Source organism: Ceratotherium simum, chromosome 2 (genome assembly GCF_057802395.1).
Source record: "Ceratotherium simum simum isolate JZ-2026a chromosome 2, ASM5780239v1, whole genome shotgun sequence".
Lineage (NCBI taxonomy): Eukaryota > Metazoa > Chordata > Mammalia > Perissodactyla > Rhinocerotidae > Ceratotherium > Ceratotherium simum.
The window spans coordinates 90,822,802-90,843,660 of NC_141901.1; the positions used below are offsets into that span (position 1 = coordinate 90,822,802).

Genomic DNA, 20,859 nt, shown 5'->3' on the forward strand with positions numbered 1-20,859 from the left:
TGTTACAAATTTAGAAATTTAGATAATTTAGACAGGAGTTAGGATGAAGTTTTCTTTTACTTTATTCATATTAAAAAAAGTTTCCTAAGGAAGTGAACAAAGTAAGCAAACTTGTTAGGATGTCTTATCTGTGAGAGAGAAGGAATCGTTTTCAAGTTTGTACCTCCCCATCCCCTCTCCACATCTGTTGAGACTCACTCTGTGGATGTATTAGTTTTCTACTGTAGCTCTCTAACAAAATACTCTAACTTGGTGGCTTAAAACAACACGGATTTCTCTTATAGTTCTGTAGGTCAGAAGCCTGACATGGGTCTCACTGGGCTAATGTCAAGGTGTCCACAACTTCTTTCTGGAAGCTCTGAAGAAAATCAGAGACTCGTTTCCTTGCTTTTTTCAGTTTCTAGAGGCCATCTACATTCCTTAATTCGTGGTTCCCTTCCTCCATCTTCAAAACCAGCAACATTGCACTTCTCTGACCATTCTTCTGAAGACACATCTCCCTCTGACCATGGCTAGACAAGGTGCTCAGATTTTAATGCCCCTTGTGATTCCATGCAGCCCACCCAGATAATCCAGGAGAATCACCCTTATCAAGGCCCTTAATGTTAGTCACATCTGCAAAGTCCTTTTGGCCATGTGAGACAACATACTCACAGGTTCCAGGGCCTGGGACGTGGACATCTCTGGGGGCCATTCTGCCTACCACAGTGGGAGGTGGTGTTCAGTTCACAGGACTGTTAGCCAGCTTCAGAAGGTACCAATGTAGATATACTTATTTTAAATAAATTTGGTGTATAATAATTCATATTTATTAATGAAGGGAATAATCATCAATTTCCTTTAAATGGAAGACTTTCCTAAGTTGTTTGAAATGTTCTTTTATACATAAAATTTTTTAAATAATCTGATGATTATTAATAGTAAATTATTGTTTAATACTAATAATTCCATTGCCTTCCACAAGTCTATGTATTTTATATAATTTAATTGTAATAACAATATAACTTTATTTACATAATACTATCCTATATTCTGTTCTTTTCACTTAATTTTTATATATACTATTATGCAAACAGGCCACATTTTATTAAGCCTTACTCCTGAAATTAGAGAGTTATGTGTTTACCTTTTCTTGCTAGAACAGATAATACTTCACTGAACATTCACTTATTTGTATAGCTGTTTTTTGCTTTTATTGAATAAATCTCTTGGCAAAAATTCCTTTGGAAGAAATTACAGAGTCAGAATATACGGCTATCTGCTGGTTGCCTACCCCTTCCCTTCTTATTTGTTTATAGAACCATAATTTTGTTCAGGTATTGGGTCGCGATGTGGTCAAGGACCATGGGTTAAGCCCCAGGGGATGGGTTTGTCCTATAAGCCAAACCTGGAAATTTCCATCTCCTTTGCCAGTGATTGGTTTAGAAGTTACATGTGGCTCAACTCTGTCCAACAAAACCACGTTGAAGTTTCTGTGGCTGGTGGGGGTTTGATCGGAGCTGGGATTTATGCTGAATCTGTGGTGTGTTGATATCTATCTGTACCAGCTGGGTGTCTGTTATCACTATAAATCTGATGAGAGAAGGAGCTGAACTAGGGTGAGATTGGAACAAGAGCAAAAGGCATTGCAGAGGACGAGGCAAAAGAAGGATTCAGAGACGACTCTGACGTGTTGAGCCAGGGTGACTGTGTAAGAATGAAAGTGCCATTGTTGGGATTGTAGGTTTGTGGTTCGGGGCAGTGTTTTGGATGCTCAAGGATATTGACTTCAATTTGGGATATGTGACCTGAGGACAGAACATCCAAATAAGTGTGGGCCTCCCAAGAGACGTTGGGTTCAATAGAAATGCATTGGGAGCAACAAATGCAAGCCACATAGATAATTTTATATTTTTTAGTAGCGACATTTTTAAAAAAGTTAAAAGAAACAAGTGATGTTAATTTTAGTAATATGTTTTATTTAACACAATATATAAAAAATTTTATCATTTCATTATATGAATCATTACATACTCCAACATCTCAGTTTGCTCTGGCCACATGTCAAGTGCTTAATAGCTGTGCACATCTAGAAAGATGAATTTAGGAGCCAGTTATAAAGCAGCACCTTTATTTGCTTTCAAATGTGAACCAATGTTTGGATTGTTCCAGCTTTTTTTGCTATTATGAGCAACGCTGTAATGAATAGGTATATACACAGCTCCTGGGGCAGGAATTCAGGACTGTGCATTCCTAGGACTAGGACTGCTAGGTGGGAGCAGGTGAAATAGTGCCCAGTTGTTTTCCAAGGTGGTTGGTTGTTCCAGTTCACACCCCTGCTAAAAGAGTCCTTATTGCTCCATATCCTCACCAACAATTGGAAAAGCTGCATTTCTTCATTCTTGTCAAACTAGTGGGTATAAATGGTTTCGTATTTTGTCTTAATTTGCATTTTTCTGATGATTAATGAGCTTGAATATCTTTTCAGATGCATATCAACCTTCATTTTTTTCTTCTGTGGAAATCACAAATATTTATTCATGCAAATATAAATATGTTTATATTATATATGTTATATATGTCATACAATATTATATTCATATATATGTCATATGATATATTCATTCATAAATATTTATTGAGCACTATCTGCTAAATATTAGTTTAGGTACTGAGAATATACTAGTGGGGAATAAAATAGTCCTGAATCCTGCCCTCCTGGAGTTTACATTCTGGGAGATGTGTGTGTGGTCAGGGACGGGGGGGGTGGTGCAGAGAGAAAAAAGGTCAAATACCATGTCATGTGGTGTTAGTGAACCTGAGTTTAAGTCTGGCTCAGCCATTTTACATCATTAAACCTTGGTTTCTGCAATTGTAAAAGGGAGATAGCAATAATATCTATCTTATATTGTTTATTAAATACATATGAGAACTTGACACAGTGCCTAGAAAATTGTAAGAATTCAGAAGATGCTAATGGATTTAGCATTATTTATTAATTATATAAATTATATATAATATATTATATATAAATGGGTTTATTAATTATATAAATATTATTATTATTTTCCCCTTTATTGCTTCTACATTTTCTTCATTAATTTTTTTCAGTTAGAACTACTGAAGTTTAAGATTAAATGTGTTTTGGTTCTGTTGAAGTGTTGGCTCTCATTTGGCTGTCGATCTATTGGTGTTTTCTGCAACAAGACAGATGACTTTGGCCAATTTGGAGATATGTTATTTTCAAACTTCTTAAATCCCAAGGACCAAGAGCCTGAGAACATGCACTTTTTAAAAAGCTGCATCATATCAATTAGCCAAAAATGTGGGTATTTGATATGTATAATTCAGGGCTGTATTCTGTGAGTATAAATGTTGCTTGAATTAATCATTTCAATCCAACCACCAATTTATTGTAAACTGACCATGTGCAAAGTACTGTGTAGAGGAGATGCATATGACCTTACTAATCTTTGGAACAATTATTTGTCCCTCTTTCTTAGATAATGATGTTGAAGATGATCTTCAATCAGACATCAGTTGAGCACTGCAAGATGCAAACAGAGAAGCAGAAAGAATGCAACTTCTTCTTAATAGCTGTTCGCCTGGCGTCACTGAACCAGATCTTGGATCCCTGGGTTTATCTGCTGCTAAGAAAGATCCTTCTTCGAAAGTTTTGCCAGGTAGCAAATGCTGTCTCCAGCTGCTCTAATAATGGACAGAAAGGGCAGCCTATCTCATTGTCCAATGAAATAATACAGACAGGAGCATGAAAGAAAACACTTAATCAACTTGCATGTTCACAGCTTTGGGCAACAAACAGCCCTAAACCTTACTGTGAATTTAGGCATCTCTGGCATGCTGCTGTTGATGCATTGAAGGAGAATTTTTGATATAAGTCTAAATGCTCTCAGAAGCATAGATAATCCCCTATGTGCCAAAAGTATTGAAACACAAAGGAAAATATATTAACAACAGTCTAGTGTTTTGGGTCTCTGCCATTTGTAGCTGAATAAGTGATTATGAGATGAAAACATGTTTTATAAATGGTCTTGGTCTGTGGTGGGGATGGGTGGGATAGTGAATATCCCGGTATGCTGACTACACCGGGAATTTAATGCATAGATCATCGAAGACAAGGCAACGGTTTGTTTTTGTTCAGAGACCTTGGTCTTCTGTGTTCTCTTTTGCTCTCTCTTTCTCTCTGTGTCACTCTTTTTCCCTTTACATTTTTAAAAAAGTTGAATTAGGATAAAAAAAATGTATAACGTACCCACAATATTCATTGGTACTGATGTTGTCTAAATATTGCAGAATATTTAAATTAGCTGTTAACCTTATGAAGTTTAAGTTTGGTTGGGTTGGTTGGGTTAGTAATTAGGTTTACTCATTATCTGAATAAGAGCCAATGCCACTTACTTCAGATGTGGCAGCTTTTGTACCTACCCACATTGCTAAATGTTCCTCCTTTTGAATACACTTATAATTCCTACAAGCCTGAGAAGATTCTTGAAACTGATCTTGAGAGTCAGTGAAGTGATTTTTTCCAAATGCTATTTAAGGACTGATTTAAGCACTAAATATAGGTATGCTGGTTAATTATCTTCCCTGATTTTTCCACCAAAAGTATTCTCTGAACTTTTGGATATTTAAATACTAACTCTCATTCTAAGACCAAAGAATATTTTGAAGGTTCCATAAAGACTTTCCATAGTCTGGCCTATTTATAGATTAAGAAAATTAATAATTTTGACCTGCTCCCAGTGCTTTCTCTGCCCTCTCCTCAAAGTTGCTCTATCTAAATATTTCTTATTAAAATGTTCTTCTTATAGTCTACATGTATACAAACCTTGATAGATAAACTTAATATCTTTGTGGCACAAGTAGATCACTACATTAAGTTTTGAAAATTGCGCTTTAAAAAAAAATCTCCCCGACAAACACAACAATCTTTTAAGTTACACCTGCCTGCACAAAATGATCTTCATATTCTTTAGAGCGTTCATTTTATAAACTAATTAACATTTTCTCTTGAAGATTTTAATTTGCAGTTCACTTTATCGTTTTCCTAGTTTAAAAAAATTTTAGATTTATTTATCCTTCTTTATGGAAACTAGATTTTTCTTTGTGTTTAGTAGGCATCTGGGGAGGAATTAATTTTAAGAGGTACAATATATCTATTAGATTAATATGTACACCAGCCTAGGTCAATCAGAAAGAAGCAATTTAAATGGCCATGTCAAATTTAGTGAAAAAACAAGATCTGCTGAGGGTGCTTATGTAATTCATGATGGTTCTGCTAATCTAGGTTTTGGAAAAAATTGTGATAAATAACCTATACTAAAACTCTATTGTTAAATGTCTCTATGTCATAGAATTGGATTATCCCACAGGTTACCTCATGGGTGATGACATAAAACTACCTACTTTTTTTGCAGGAAAAAAGTGCATTTAAATGACTATTATAATAAAGAGGCTTTACCTCTTGAGTGGCCTCTGACCCCCGGTTGTAATCAGATAGACACACATGCGGTGTGGACTCGTGTGCTGGGAGGGTGATGGGGTTATTCCTCCAGCACCTAGTACAGCACTTGGAATAGAGACAGTGTTCACTAAATATTTGTTCCATGAGTGAATGGATAAATGTCGGCCAGAACCGAGTGCCCATTGGTGAGGCCCCCACCATGTGGTTGCCGTGCTTCGTGTCATTATAGTCCATCAAGCTGATAAAGTGAGTAATCTCTGCTTATTTAATTATAGAAATTCTAATTTATCTTTAAATGTGTCGTGTCATATTGCTGTACAACAAAGTTCTTTCTTTGTATTAATAATTTAAGAAACTGATATTTCCAAACGGCAATGGAGATTACTGTCAAAGAAATACCACTCTTCATCAATGAAACTACAGAAGTATGTCCAGACAAAACAGCCTGAAACTTATCCTTAACTACAAAATTAATTCCTGCCCAGGGATACAGGGTAGGAGTGGAAGAAGGGCAGTTTTTGAACAAGCTTGAAAAGGAGGTGGAAAAAAAAGAATTGTGTAAATGGCATGTGTTTTGTTCTCTAGGCAACCACTCGTTAGTACAGGGAAAACCCGATAAGAAATATGAATCCCAAATGATGTGAGCCTTTGGATGGCAGTTGAAGATAGACTTCAGAGATGTTGTTCAGAGGCCCTAGATGTGGTTAGGATGTGGACGTCTAAATTCACTGCAGAAGAGAATATCCGTTTCCAAGTTTAAGTTTGTTGGCCATTAAGTTCACTCTCGTATACTTAGTTTATCCATGCACGTATCTGAGCAGGAAAAAAATGCATGCGTAAATTATGACAATTCCAAAACTTTGCAGTATTAGTTAAAATAATAATAATAATAATAAAGGCCCAAGAAACCACATAGAAAGAAGTTAAAGCAAAGTAGAAATATGTGTAAAACCAGTTATAGTAGATTTTACAAAGCTGTCCTGATTTTCTGAGCAACGAATTTATACAGATCTGCTGTGTAATAGAAGAGAGTGATGACATGCAATCCAATAAGAGCAGTTTACTGTCAGATAAAATAGGTACGGTGGATATCTTAAAAATATTTTAAATTGAAGAAATAAAATTTGTTATCTCAAGATTTACCAAAGTTATCTATTGCTGTATTCCAAGATATTTTAAGTAAATGTAAATGTTTAATCACGCCAGATTTAAATGACTATGAATTAAAAAGTGCACATATATTTCTACTGAACACTTCTTTTTTATATAAAAGATCTCTCAACCATGTTACAGAAAAAAGTTGCAGAAGCTCATCTACAAGTTACCTGTAAAAGACCCTGTGACCATGCTGGCAGTGAGTAATAGACAAACTAAAAATTCTAAAACAGTATTTTGCAACGGCGCTCAGTCGGTGGCAGCATTCTAGTATTAGATTTTCAAGTGAATAGGCTTTTTATTTATTTAATACTTTTTATATTTTTGTTGGTTTTGAGCCCAAATTAGTAATTTGCTTTCAGTCTTCCCCACAACAACAATCATTTAATGGTTCTTTTGTATTGGGATTGAGTCAGAGACAGAAAAGAGAAAAATTTAGTTCTTTGACATTTTAGGCACATGTATTGCCTACTAATTTTCACACTTTAACCCCAAAGGCTTCTCTTGAAATATACAAGATACTGGGAGATGAGTGACACAGAGAGGCTGCAGAGTTTTTATTGCTACAAACGTACGGAAAGCTTAATATGGAATAATTAACATTTCTATGATTCACCTGTATAAAAAGTTTAGACCATCAACCATGCCAAATCTTCACAGCTCCTTGTTTATTGCTGGTTTTGTGCTTGTATATGTCTCAAAATCTCTAAAACTAAGGTCTAAATAAATGTACGGAATTGTTCAAAGTATGAGATGACATCATTTTAAAAACGAAGAAGATTCAATACTGTGGCTAAGTCCGTCGGACTGTTCTCTGAGCTGCAATAAAATGCTGGTAAGAGGTGACCTACCTCTGTGATGTTTCATAACACAGGTTGTGTTTGTCCAATTTACGGACTTTGAAAATCAGTCTAAGACTCACATGCACATTTGTTAAGAAGCTGATATCAGTTCGGTATTCTACGACAACTAACAGGTGGAGATTACATATGGAGCATGAAACAGAGAATTAGGGAACATTTTTAAATTAAAACTCTATTATATGGGTATCATTTATCTAGATACTAATTTCATGTGAAAGTTCATATTCATCTGAATTACTCCCACCTAAAAAATGCATTAATGATGAATTTGTATCTATGGTTATCAAGTAAAATCTTTCACATGTCTTTCCTGAATGCCTTTTTTGATTGAGTTTATCTTGAATAAAACTGAAGAAAGTAAAGAGTAGTACAGGGTGACTTTGTTCTCAAAGTAACAAAGGGAAAACTGAGACTGTATATATCTATGAAGGACTTCAGCAAGTCTAGAATTAAGGCATTTTTTCAAGAAGAGATCAACAATTAGTTTTTAAGTCAGATGGAAAGATATCCTCAAAACATGCTGCTTAACGTTTCTTTTCTCACTCACCCCTGTTCTCTACTCTTTTAAGAAATGAAAGAGCACAGAATTCTTATTTTATATCTTCTCTATTTTATAATTCCTAAAATGAGGATTCTATTTAAAGTCTTATAATTTATACAAGTTGAGTTGTAAGCCATTACATTACGATATCATAAGCCGAGTACATTTTGACGCTATAGAAATACAGTTCAATCAGACATATACCATATTCATTTATATATCACATATTTTCTTTATTGAGAATGAAAATTTTATTTTTAGAAGTTTTACATCCATCAGTTTTATGTCATAAGCAGCCCAAATATCTCCTGGATTAAATATTTATTCATTAGGAATGAGACTGTTCTTCCCAGCCCCTTGCCTCCAACTTGCTTATCCATTTTATCACAGAGTTAGAAAATAACAGAAATATTTACTGTTGGTGAAGCTGGAATTGTTCTTATGAGGAGAGAGAACAACTTCATATTTCTAATATGATAATGCCCTAATATATGAAACTGATCTCAGTCCTTTTTTTAATGTCTGCTTTGATGAAACAATTTTATTATGGGTGTAAAGAGAGGAAGTAAAGAGGTGACCATCAGGAACAAATCAGCCTTTTCAAGCTTTTTGAGCATTTTGGAGATGATTCCATCTCTAAAGTTATTTTCGTATGTGCAGTTTTTAAATTCTCTTGTCAGTTGCTTTAGAATTAGAATATTTTGGCCTTTTAATTACAGTGAATCAGATATCTAGCCAAAAGCTAGCCAATCACCAAACTTTAGTAGTTATTTGAAAATAGTTTCGGGCCGGACCTGTGGCTTAGCGTTTAAGTGCGCACGCTCCGCTACTGGCAGCCCGGGTTCAGACCCCGGGCGAGCGCTGACGCACCGCTTCTCCGGCCATGCTGAGGCCGCGTCCCACGTACAGCAACTAGAAGGATGTGCAACTGTGACATACAACTATCTAGTGGGGCTTTGGGGAGAAAAAAAAGGAGGAAGATTGGCAATAGATGTTAGCTCAGAGCCGGTCTTCCTCAGCAAAAAGAGGAGGATTAGCACGGATGTTAGCTCAGGGCTGATCTTCCTCACAAAACAAAAAAAAAAGATCACTTAAAAAAAAAAAATAGTTTCTTTATATAGTTTTCAGTTTCTTTAGAAATCAAAGCTGTAATGTTAAGCTGAGAAAAAAGCATATGACTTACTGATACACTTCAATGTTCTTTCAACTTTTGAAAGGATGCTTAATGTGGAATAGGTATGGAGGGTGGGGTAAGAACATAGAAAGATGTGAAGAGAAACCCGTACATTTCCAACTTGTTAAAATTCTTCATTCTCTTAGGCCATTCCACAGAAGCAAAGAGAGGAAGGGAGCTTGTTTATCTTTACACATTGGAGCATCAGTAGGACAAAGTGAGCAGTGGCCAGTGCTCTTCTCTGCGAGAGCTGGTCGTCACTGAGTGCTAAACTCTCTTCCTTCCATATATGTGTATATGAAATATATATGAGTATTTTACCTTTTCCCTCTTCTTTTATTAAATGTTTTTGTACAAATAACACAAAGTTGAACATTTTTTAAGCAAACAAATTAAAAGTAGACACTGATGATCTTGATCTGTTTACAACCAATGAATGTCAGTACTATTTACATGGTGTATCTAAGTAAGAACTGAAATCTTTGGAACTTCAATCAATATCGTAAAGTGCAGTATAGAAAGCATACGTTTCTCCACCTCTCCCACTCAGCATCCCGTCCCTGCACACTTGGTTAAATGGGAAGCTATACTTTTTGTCACCTCTATGTAAATTTTTTTGGGAGTTTTCTTGAGTGTATTTAAACACATCTTCCACTATATTTTAAAGGCTGGTCTTCAATATTGTGGAGACAAGGAACAAAAGAGACTGTGAAAAGTACATCAAAATTTTAATGGCATTCAAGTCGTAGCTAGTCTGTGTATTTAATAAATGTATGTTATTTATGTTGTGTTTGTCAATGGAAAATAAAGTTGAATATTCTGAAATGTCCCTGTCTTTTTTTCCTGACGCCAACATATGTCAGGAATATTTTATTTACAATTGTATGAAGTATTTTGCTGAAATCCTATTTGACATGCTTTCTCAAATAACAGCACAACGTAACATGCAACAATCATGGTATCTGGAACAATTAAATCGTTTTGTTTTTTATTCCATAATCATGTACAGTACAAATTATCATTAATTTTTTATAAATTTGAGAGGTGCTCTTTTCTCATTTTCAACATGATACCTATTCATGTTATAATCTCAGATCTTTTGTTTTTAATACAAAAGTGTGGTTATAAATTATTCTAGACTTAGTTCTTCCTCTTTTTTTGTGGATTCTAGTGTAATTACAGGCAGCCATCAAAAGAATTGTCCTGGCTTGTAGTCGGACCCTCTGACAGAGTTGTACCTGGGTACTGGTGTGAGCTGATTGCTGGTGGGGACAAATGTGCCCCTTCAGTCACTCTACCTCTGGCTTCCTCAGTGAAGCGAGAAGTTCTGTAGAATAGAGACTGCGAGGCTGAGCTCATTGAAAGTAGCATGTCCAGCTTGCCCTCCTTCCTCCTAAGAAAGGTATTTAGGGAGAGTTCTGTCCTTGGCGTCTCCCATGGGATCCTAGGCTCCCGACCAGACCTCTGGTCTCTACAGTCTTTGCTTTGTAGCATCTCAGGTAAACATCATTATGGCCACCTTCTAGTAGGCCAGAAATATCCGCCACAATGTTGTGAACCTACAGGCCATGAAATGAGACAATGCCCAGTTTCACGTCCTTGGAGGACGTGGGGTCAGACATCCTTAGATATTCTTGGGGGTCATTGTGCTCACCTACAACAGTCTTGAGTAAATCCAGTTTGAAGAGTGGGTACTCAGAATCCAAGCCAGTTCCCCAGGCTTGTTCTCTCCTTTATCATATGTTTGTGGTGTACCTATTATGTGGATTCTGGTAGGTGCTAAGACACAGGACTACAAAAACAACAACAACAACACTGCTTTCAATGAATTTCTAATCTAGTAGGGGAATAGGAAATAGTCTGGTCAGAGCTGTGATTAGAGGAGGCATATAGTACCACGAGAGCATATGGGGTGGGTGACACCAAAGTAGGAAATAGTTTCCCGTACCACATGACATCTGCATTTTGGAGAAAGGAGTGACTGTTAACTGAGAAGGGGAGGGCATTTTAGGATACTGTTTCACTTCACTCTGCTCAAAATTATAATTTTTAAGGCATTCAGACTGACTAACTTCTAGTGGCCCTGTGAGAAGTTGAGGTTGAATAGCGCGGATCTCCATCACCTCTCAGAAGGGGCCAAAGTATTAGGGCAGGATCTCTCCTCCTCGGCACACTGAGACTGAGCATTCTTTGTGGCGGGGGCTGACCTGTGATGGTGGGCTGTTTAGCAGCCTCCCTGGCCTCTACCACTAGATGCCAGTAATACCTCCTTAGTTGCGACAATCAAAAATGTCCCCAGACATTGCCAAATATACCAGGCCAGATGCTATGTGTCTGAGAGTTTGCAGGACAAACAAGGCCATCAGTGGGATCTTGGTGTGTTCTGGCGTTTCCTGAGGCAGTGGGCACTAGAAGGCCAGGTTGTATCTGACTGCACAAAAATGTGGCACTCCCACTGTGACAATGCCTGGATCATGACCAGTGCTGAGCCTCTTCCTTAATCATATAAACCTATTCACAAAGGAAGAGGTGCGATTTCTTAGAAAATATCATCTTTCTGTTGATGCATCCAATCCCTATTTTGTTCTTGATGAGAGGGCTTAGAGTTGTATGTCTCTCAAAAAGACATCTAGAGTTAGTCCGTTTCTCCCAGGACTTGTAAAAATCGGTTATAATTCCTCTTAAATGAGTTCACGTTTCCAGACACGTGCCTAGTGGGAGAGAGCTAATTTACCAAACTCCGTCTTTAATGGGATTTTTGTGTATTTGGCCCGCGTAACAGAGCTGCAGCAGCTTTATTTAACCTGAAAGATGATTTTTTATCAAAGAGCAGTCAAATTTTGGGCGAATGTCTCTTTATTAGCCTGTGCCTTTCTGAGTTCACGCCAGTATGCGGTAACTCAAATACAGAGCGATTACCATGCATTTTGACGACAAAGTTCAAGTCACGATCTCTATAACTCACACTTAAACTCTGGTTTGTATGGAATGGGAAGTTGAAAAACTTAAACCCCAAATCTGACCAAAAAATAAAATTAGAACAAGAGTACTCATTAGCCTATTGTAAATTCTGAGGCCAAGTAAGAAGGTATATGGATAATCAGTGTTTATACCTAACAGTCTCATGCAATTTTTAAAAAGAAGACTTTGAATAAAATATACAAATATAATATATATAATATAATATGTTGTTTGAATCTGATTTTGTAAAGAATTTTGGAAAAAATTAATTCAGAAACCATTACTACCAAGTGACGTCTTTTAAAATTAGATTTAACAAGATTGTACCTGTTAGAATACTGGCTGTTAATCACTTTGGGATCAGAGACCCCTCTGATAATCCTATGAGAGATGTTGATTCCCTCCTCACAGAAAGCACAGAGAATTTTTATCCAGTGTCAGAGATTATACAACGCTCCTGAAGTCTGTCCATAGCTGTCTTTGAAATTTATGGACACAGGTTAAGAATTCTCACTGTGAGAGAGTCTTTATGATTCAAGGAACCTCACAAGTTTCCATGTTTGGTTAGAAAACTAAAACCTAAAACTGGAGCTAAGTCAACATAATTACTTCCCTGTGAATGCCCAAATGCCTTGACATCTCACTATATGCCCATAATAGTAAATCAACACCATCAGGGTCGAATTATTAAAAGGAACTGAATTCATTTTAAAAACTTGCCATCACGTGGGGCAAAGAAACAACACAATCCCAACCAGAAGAGGAACAATATGGGCTACTTACCAAAAATAGGTTGAAAACTGAAAGGACTATTAAAAAAGAAATTACAAGTTATCCAATGATGCCTTTGCCTTATAACAAAGAGCTGATCCCACGAGAGATTTAAAATGAAGCTATCCAAAAGCCAATAAAAAGAAAATATCAACCCACTTGAAAAATGCAATCTCCTATACACAAACAAGCTACATGGTTAGCCTGTGACTTTATGTTCCCTTCTGTTCTGTAACCTTGTGTTAATGTTGCAATATATGGGTACACGTATATATTTACACTTCTGCATGCACTCCACCTTTGCTTTGCTACTTAGAATGCAAGCAGCAAGGATGACATTATTGATTGAGCCTTTCAATGAGAATGCAAGGCATACACTTACAGGCCTTCTTACAAATGCAAAATTAATGATGCTTTAAGCCAAGACTTAAAGCTATTAGTGGAATGCTCTATTGATGTTTATAGTTTGTATCGCTGTAGTGGGAAAAGTCTGGAGCAATTAATGACATTTATCTTTGCATTTTTCTTGGCTTATTGAGGAAGGTGGAAATGAGACCTTAGAGCACTGAAGTATTTGTCTGTTGGAAACAACTCTGATGCCAAAGCATCCTACATTCTGGATGTGTGTACTTGAATTGGACAGTTGTACAAGGTGTGCATGAAGTTGTAAGTTGATTTCCATGAGTCAGTGGTTGGAGTCTTCTCCCGAGAAGATCCACGAAAAGCCATTTTTAGAGGAAAAGCAAGTGCACTTTGTTATCTATTTTTAACATTCCTTGATCATTTAAATTTTTTTTGCCTAGCATCTTTAAAAATTGTGATGACAAAATTAGTTTTTACATGAAAATTTTCTGAGAAACAATATTGATTTATTGCCAAGCTCTGAAAGGGAACCACTGCCTTAAATGTTTTGCAGTCCTGATGAGATATGCACGGCGTTTCTCCTTACCTCAGATTTTCTCCCACCATGGATATGTTGACTATTGCTGCTACTATCCCTTCAGCGTAATTATCCTTGAAAGCTGAAATAATTAGTTGATTAATTTTATTAATTAATATTTGACCACTACTGAGATTGTATATTCAATTTTAAATGTTTTAAAGTATTTTTAACACAAAGTCATTTCACCAAAATGCTCTCTAAAGTTTTGTGGGTCATAATAAAAGAGAACTTCGAACATTGGACAAGGAGTCAGAAAACTTATGTCCAGTTATCTGATTTGCTATTCACTGGTTGTTTGCCCTTGATAATTTAGTAAACTGCTCTGAACTTGAATTTTCTCATCATTACAGGATTGTTAGGATTAAATAAGACAATGAAGATAAGGACACTTTTGAAAGCACTATGCAAGTAGTTAATGGTTAACATTATTTTATTATCCTCAGTCATTAATGGAATAACACTAAAAATTAATTATGATTTCCTCATCTCAAACAACTGGAGTACAGTCTTGCTAACTTAGTACTGAGCATTCACCGGAACACACAGGTGACCCTGGAAGACTGGTTGCCTTCCCACCAAGGCACTTGGGAAAGATACATGGTGTCTTTTAAATTTAGTTGCCTCTTCTGTACAATTCAGGGGCTCGTGTATTTTTGTGATATCTTCTAACTGAAAAACCATGATTCTCCTTTCTCTCTGGAATATCATGCAGCTCATCTTGTCAGCTAAACACAGACATGTTTTTTTCCTACTGAATCTTGAAAAACGGCTCATAGTAAACCTCTAGAAGACATAGACAGCAAGGACCATAAAAATGTTCTGTTCCTTTTTTCTCTAAAAAGAATTTTTAGATTCCCATCCTCTTTCTCCTATGAGATTGTTCTCTTACCAAATTGCAAGATCCTTGAATCCAAGGGCCATGCCTTCCATTTGTTAAGTTTTTCTGCCTCCTTTCCCTCTGCTCCTCATACAAACTACCGATTCCTAGCATTTTAGTTGTTAGATGATAGGTCTTATTTACGTCTTTATTTTTGGCCCAGGAAATACCCACACAAAGATTAGATCGCGTAGATTTCCATACACTTGGGCTTATCAATATGCGTGTGTGTGTCTGCGTATTATATCACAAATGTGTATTTCTTTTCTCAAATAAGTTTTATTTTTTAATCACAATATTATGTGCCTCCCTTTAAACAAATAGTGCTAAAGGCTTATCATGAAACCCACACTCCTTATTCTAGCCCTCCCCCACCACCCTGCTCTCCAGACGTCATTACTTTCAGCTTTTTTCCAACATTTCTTCTGTCTTATACCATCATGTTTCTAAATAACATACTTATGTTGCTGTTTCTTGCTTCACCAACTTTAGACATTAAATGTTGATTTTCTGTTTTGCCGGATTTAGCTCTCTCCTCACCCATTCTCCCACTATAGTTACGACACAATTTTTATTAAATCAGTGTTCAGTGTTTGCTTTTCTGTGACAATATAAATATCCTTTGCTGCTGAATCATTCGTACTATGATCACGTTCCCTTTCTTGGACATATTTTTCTTTTTTCTAGAGCTAAGAACTTATCAAGTTAAATTTATTTGCTTTCTTTATGCCAATGACTAAATCTTAACGGTTTTCCATGTGTCCAAACCCATCTGATAATCTTCATCCCCTTTAGAGCCCAGCATTTTCCTAGCTTTCTCTGCTATTCATCCTCTGGCCTCTCTTTTATTTAGATACTTTGTCTCCTAGATCCTATGTTTTCCTCTTTCTTGAGTTAGTCACTCATTTTGACCACACTGGCTTTAAAAATGGGCTTTTTAATAGAAAAAAAATATAAGGAACCAAACTCCTAGAAAAGGAAAGAGAATGGTTTTAAATAAACACGATCACTAACAATATTAGCAATAATAACAATAGTGGCAGATACCATTTTATGAGCACCTATGGTTTACATATGTTATCAAATTCTCCTGCCAGTGCCACAAGGCAGGTGTCATCATCACCACTTTCCAGATGAGAAGACTGAGGTGGGGTGGGGGAGTCAATCACTTGGCCAAGTCCACAGAGTTAGTGAGAAGTGAAGCTGGGGTTCATACCTGGTTTCTGGTTAGAATATAATCATTGTGTGATCTCTGAGCAAAGAATTACTACTGTGATGATTTTCTGAAGCTTCAAGTTTTTCTTTGAAGGCTCCTCTAAAACCCCATGGAAGAAAGGCTTTGACTCCACTAGGATGACTGGGCATTTGCAAACAGCCAGAAACAATTTGGGGCAGCAGTTAGGAGGCAGCCTTTCCAACAGTACTGATTAGACTCAGCAGATGAGATTCTCAGCCAAAATGTCCAAGTCCGAATGTCCAGTCTGGGTGTGTGCACACTCCTGCAGACGTCTAGACCCTTCCTCACGAGATGCAGGCCCACTTCACAGTGGAGGTAACACGGACCTGTTGGCAGCAGATGGCTGCTCGGAAAGGCTGCACTTCGGCTTCCTGCCCAGGCCTGGGGGCTTTGCAGAAAGCTCAGAGTTTATCACGATTTGGTTTAAAAAGTATTACAGCTCTTTCAGCATTTCTATTTTTTGTTTCTTTTTTTCCTTTTCTTTTCACACTTCCTCTCCTGCTTATAAGGTAACTCGAGAGCAGGCTTACTGAGAAGCCCAGTTACAGAGGGACTCCTGGGACAATTTGTAAAATTCAGGACAGAAGAGACGGGGAGTAGGCCTTTTGTCAGCAGTGAAACCATTCTGTTTATCCTCGACCCCTGCTTAATTTTGAACTTTGCTCTAACTTCTTCCTGCAAAATACAGCGCAATTTCAGAGTGGCTTGTCTTTAAGAAAGGGAAAAACTCCTCTCTCTTGTTTTTGAGTCTTTCCTCTTCTTCCCTTTCTTCCCTTGTTGTTTGTGTTGTGAAGTCAGTTCCGACTCCTGTATCAGACAATGATCCGCTGCTATTTACAGGATTTTCATGGCCAGTTTTTTGGAAGTGGGTGGCCAGGTCCTTCTTCCGAGTCTGGAAGCTCCACTGAAACATGTCCCATGCTGGTATACTGGTGGCATAGCTTTCAGCATCACAGCAACACTGTAGCCACCACATGACCACCACACGACAACCACAGAAGCAGACGGGTGGTGTAGTTCCCCGACCAGGGGAAGAACCTGGGTCTCGGTGGCGAGGGCCGTAGCTGAACCACTAGACTACGAGCACTGGTTTCTTCCCTTTTTGCTAGCCTGCAAAATCTATTTGGCGTGTCTGACATTTTATTCATTCACCAGTTTTCTCTTCAATTGGCTGCTCTGATTTCTGTAGAACTGGTCAGATTAGAATGGTGCAGAATATTTTGCTCAAGGGAATAAAATCCCGACATCTCCAAAACTCAGACTGTGTTGTTATCGCTAAATGGATTTAAAAGGCAACTCACCCATAGTTCTATAACTTGAAAAATTGGTCATCTTGGAGTTTATTTTTGGTGTCATTTTGCACATTATCTTTTGGCTACCTTAATATAATTGCAACAATAGTCAACAGTTCTCAGGTATCTCAGGAGTCAATTAACGTTTATTCAGAATGGGTTCAACTCAATTACATGTAAATCTTTACTTAAGAAAATTTTTTTTATTAACCTGGAGTTAATTAAACCAAATCAAATGAGTCACTGCTGAGGGTAAATGTTTGAAGGATAAATTCCCTTCTGCCTGCCAACTTCGATGTAATTTGCATTAGAAACGGAGCCTGGAGATCTTCATAATGGTTTGTTAATAGCAATATAATTTTAAAATGATGTAGTAATTTATGAACCTCATTTCATGAGAATAAGTTTAATAAGAGAATGGATTCAGAAAAACATTAAAATAGCAATGAATGATTACATTGCCTGAAGTTTCTTAAAGGGAAACACCATTCTCTATTTCATTGGATGAAGAATAGTGCACTCAAATTTAGGGGATCTTTCTCATTTGCCCAACACAACCATTTGGAAGAGAGAGAGGGATATCCTTGGAGAAAGTCAAGAGGCAACTAGGATACCAACTAGATTAGTAGGATCTTCTTTTAGATGAGAAGTATCATGGTCAGATTACCTTCAGGGCTATGAAAGTATGTGTTTTAGAGTCAGACTTGGGATCAAATCTTAGGTTAATAACTGTGGAGCTTGAAAGTAATTCCTTAAACTAAGATTTTTGTATCATTATATGAAGAATTGGAATTTTTACACTTACTTTGTAGGATATCTGTGAGGATTTAATATGTAAATATTCCAGAAGAGTGGTGGGTACAATAAATATGCAGGGCACATTGGTATTGGTGTTGTATTAGTAGTGGTAATAGTAGTCACAGTAACAATACTGATTGCTTGAAGAATACATAAACCATATTGGTAATGTGGAAAAAGACATCCCAATTTCTGTATTCATTTGTTAATATTATTTTGGGAGATGCAAACATACAGAATTGTGTTTGAGAGGATGGGAACTAATATTAGACTAAATTTGGTGGCACATCTGAGTTCTATTAGTTGATTAATAGGCTGACCTTAATCAAGCTAACTTAACCTTTCTAAACCTTAGTTTCTTTAACTGTAAATGAAGATAATAATTTTGCTTAAAGTTAACAAGTCTATTGCAAGCATTCAATGAGAAAATGCATGCAAATGCTTACCTAGTGCCTGACACATAACAAGCACCCAATAAATGGATATTATAAATTATTATCATTAATATTAAAATCAAGCTCCAAAGACTTAAGTTGGCCCAGTTTCCAACTGAAGCTGAATGCATTCACAAGCATACAAATTTTATCCAATCTTCACAAGACTTAGGGTAACAAAATAAGGATGTGGTTCAACTCCATAGGAAGTAGAAGAACTAATGAAAAACTAAAGAAATTTAATTAAGTTTCTTTCTGGCTTGAGCGTATATCTTTGTGAGATAAGAAAATGGTTCCAGTAGCACAGAAGTGGTATTTTGTTTTATTTATTTATTTATTTTTTAGTTTTATTGAGATATAATTGGCATGGAATGTTGCATTAGTTTAAATTGTACAACACAATGATTTGACATATGTATATATCGCAAAATGATTACCACAAGAAGTCTAGTTAACATCTATCACCTCGCATAGTTACAAATTTTTTTCTTGTGATGAAAACTTTAAAGATTACTCTCTTAGCAACTTTTTTTTTTTTTTTTATGAGGAGATCAGCCCTGTGCTGCCAATCCTCCTCATTTTTTGCTGAGGAAGACTGGCCCTGGGCTAACATCTGTGCCCATCTTCCTCCACTTTATATGGGACGCCGCCACAGCATGGCTTGCCAAACAGTGTGTCGGTGTGTGCCCGGGATCCGAACCAGCAAACCCCGGGCCGCCGCAGTGGAGCACGCGCACTTAACTGCTTGCACCACTGGGCTGGCCCCTCTTAGCAACTTTTAAATGTAAATACAGTATTATTAACTATGGTCACTATGCTGTTCATTACATCTTTAGAACTTATTTGTCTTATAATGGGAAGTTTGTACCTATTGACCCCCTTCACTTATTTTCCCCACCCCCTGCCTCTGGCAACCGCCTGTCTGTTTTCTGTTTTATGAGTTTGGTTTTTTAGATTCCACATATGAATGAGATCATACAGTATTTGTCTTTCTCTGTCTGACCTATTTCACTAAGCATAATGCTCTCAAAGTCTATCCATGTTGCTGCAAGTGGCAGGATTTACATCTTTTTTATGGCTGAGTAATATTTCATTATATATATAATATTTTCTTTATCCACTCATCTGTTGACAGACACTTAGATTGTTTCCATGTCTTGGCTATTGTAAATAATGCCACCATGAACATGGGGGTGCAGCTATCTTTTCAAGATAGTGAGTTTGTTTCCTTCAGATATACACCAAGAAGTGGAATTGCTAGATCATACGGTAGTTCTATTTTTAATTTTTTGAGGAAGCCAGAAGAGAAATTTTGAAAAGTCCCTGTGACAACTTCCTCAAGTGAGACCCAGAAAATAAATAATAAGGCATATAGGCAGAGAAGTGAATCTCAGGATGACAGTTCTTGTCTGAAAGGCAACAAATAAGATCTGGTCAAACTGCTTAATGCTTTCTCATCACTATCTGACATAGACTAATGTAACATATGCCCACCACCTCAGTTCCCAATCTGTAAGGAACCATGGGGATGATGATTTCTAGTTCATAAGATGGCTGTAAACACTAGAAGAGATAATGTATGCAAATCCCTTGGTATACCTGCCAGGTTCCATCCTACTCCTCCTCCTCCTCCTCCTTCTCCTCCTCCTCCTCATGATCATCATTGTCATCATTTCATGTGCAAAATTCTCATAGATTTAACAAGGTTCGCACAGAACAATAATTTATTTCTGGGTAACTTAAGGTCATTTATTTTTCTCTAGCTGTAGAATTTTTGGACTGTGAAGCATTTGGGAAAAATACTGTAAAAAAACACATGAAATCAGTTTAAATTAGGATGGAAGTGATCTTTTTTCCTCCTAGTACTTAGAATGAGAGCAGTAACAAGTTGGTCCTTAGAAAAACTGTTACTTCCGTGGTGATGACTATGTCGCCAAGAAAGAAGTGAGAATAAGACTATTTGTGTTGGATTTTGATAGATTTTGATCACTGATTAAATGAATAATTGCTTTATTTATTTAGTCACTCACACAACTGTAATGAGACCCTACCATGTGGGTCTAGGTCCTGGAGAGACTGAGGTTTATCACACACAGTTTCCAGATTTAAGATGCTCGGGCCAGCCCAGTGGCGTAGCGGCTAAGTTCATGCGCTCCGCTTTGGTGGCCTGGGGTTCGCGGGTTCAGATCCTGGGCACGGACCTACTCACTGCTCGTCAAGCCATGCTGAGGTGGCGTCCCACGTGGAAGAACTGGAAGGACCTACAACTAGAATATACAACTATGCACTGGGGCTTTGGGGAGAAAAAAGAAAAAGAGGAAGATTGGCAACAGATGTTAGCTCAGGGCC

The 20,859-nt window shown here is 37.1% G+C and overlaps 1 protein-coding gene across 2 annotated transcripts in view; it reads left to right on the forward strand.

The window, feature by feature from the left end:
- Positions 1-20,859, forward strand: part of PTGER3 (prostaglandin E receptor 3) — a 97,006-nt gene that overhangs the window by 49,501 nt on the left and 26,646 nt on the right. The window contains exon 2 of one of the 2 annotated variants that reach the window (XM_004431496.3): positions 3,483-3,662. In XM_004431496.3, the coding sequence (XP_004431553.2) occupies positions 3,483-3,662 (180 nt within the window). Of the gene's footprint in view, positions 1-3,482; positions 9,410-20,859 lie in introns of those variants that run through there. The other variant, XM_087449011.1, reaches the window with a different exon arrangement.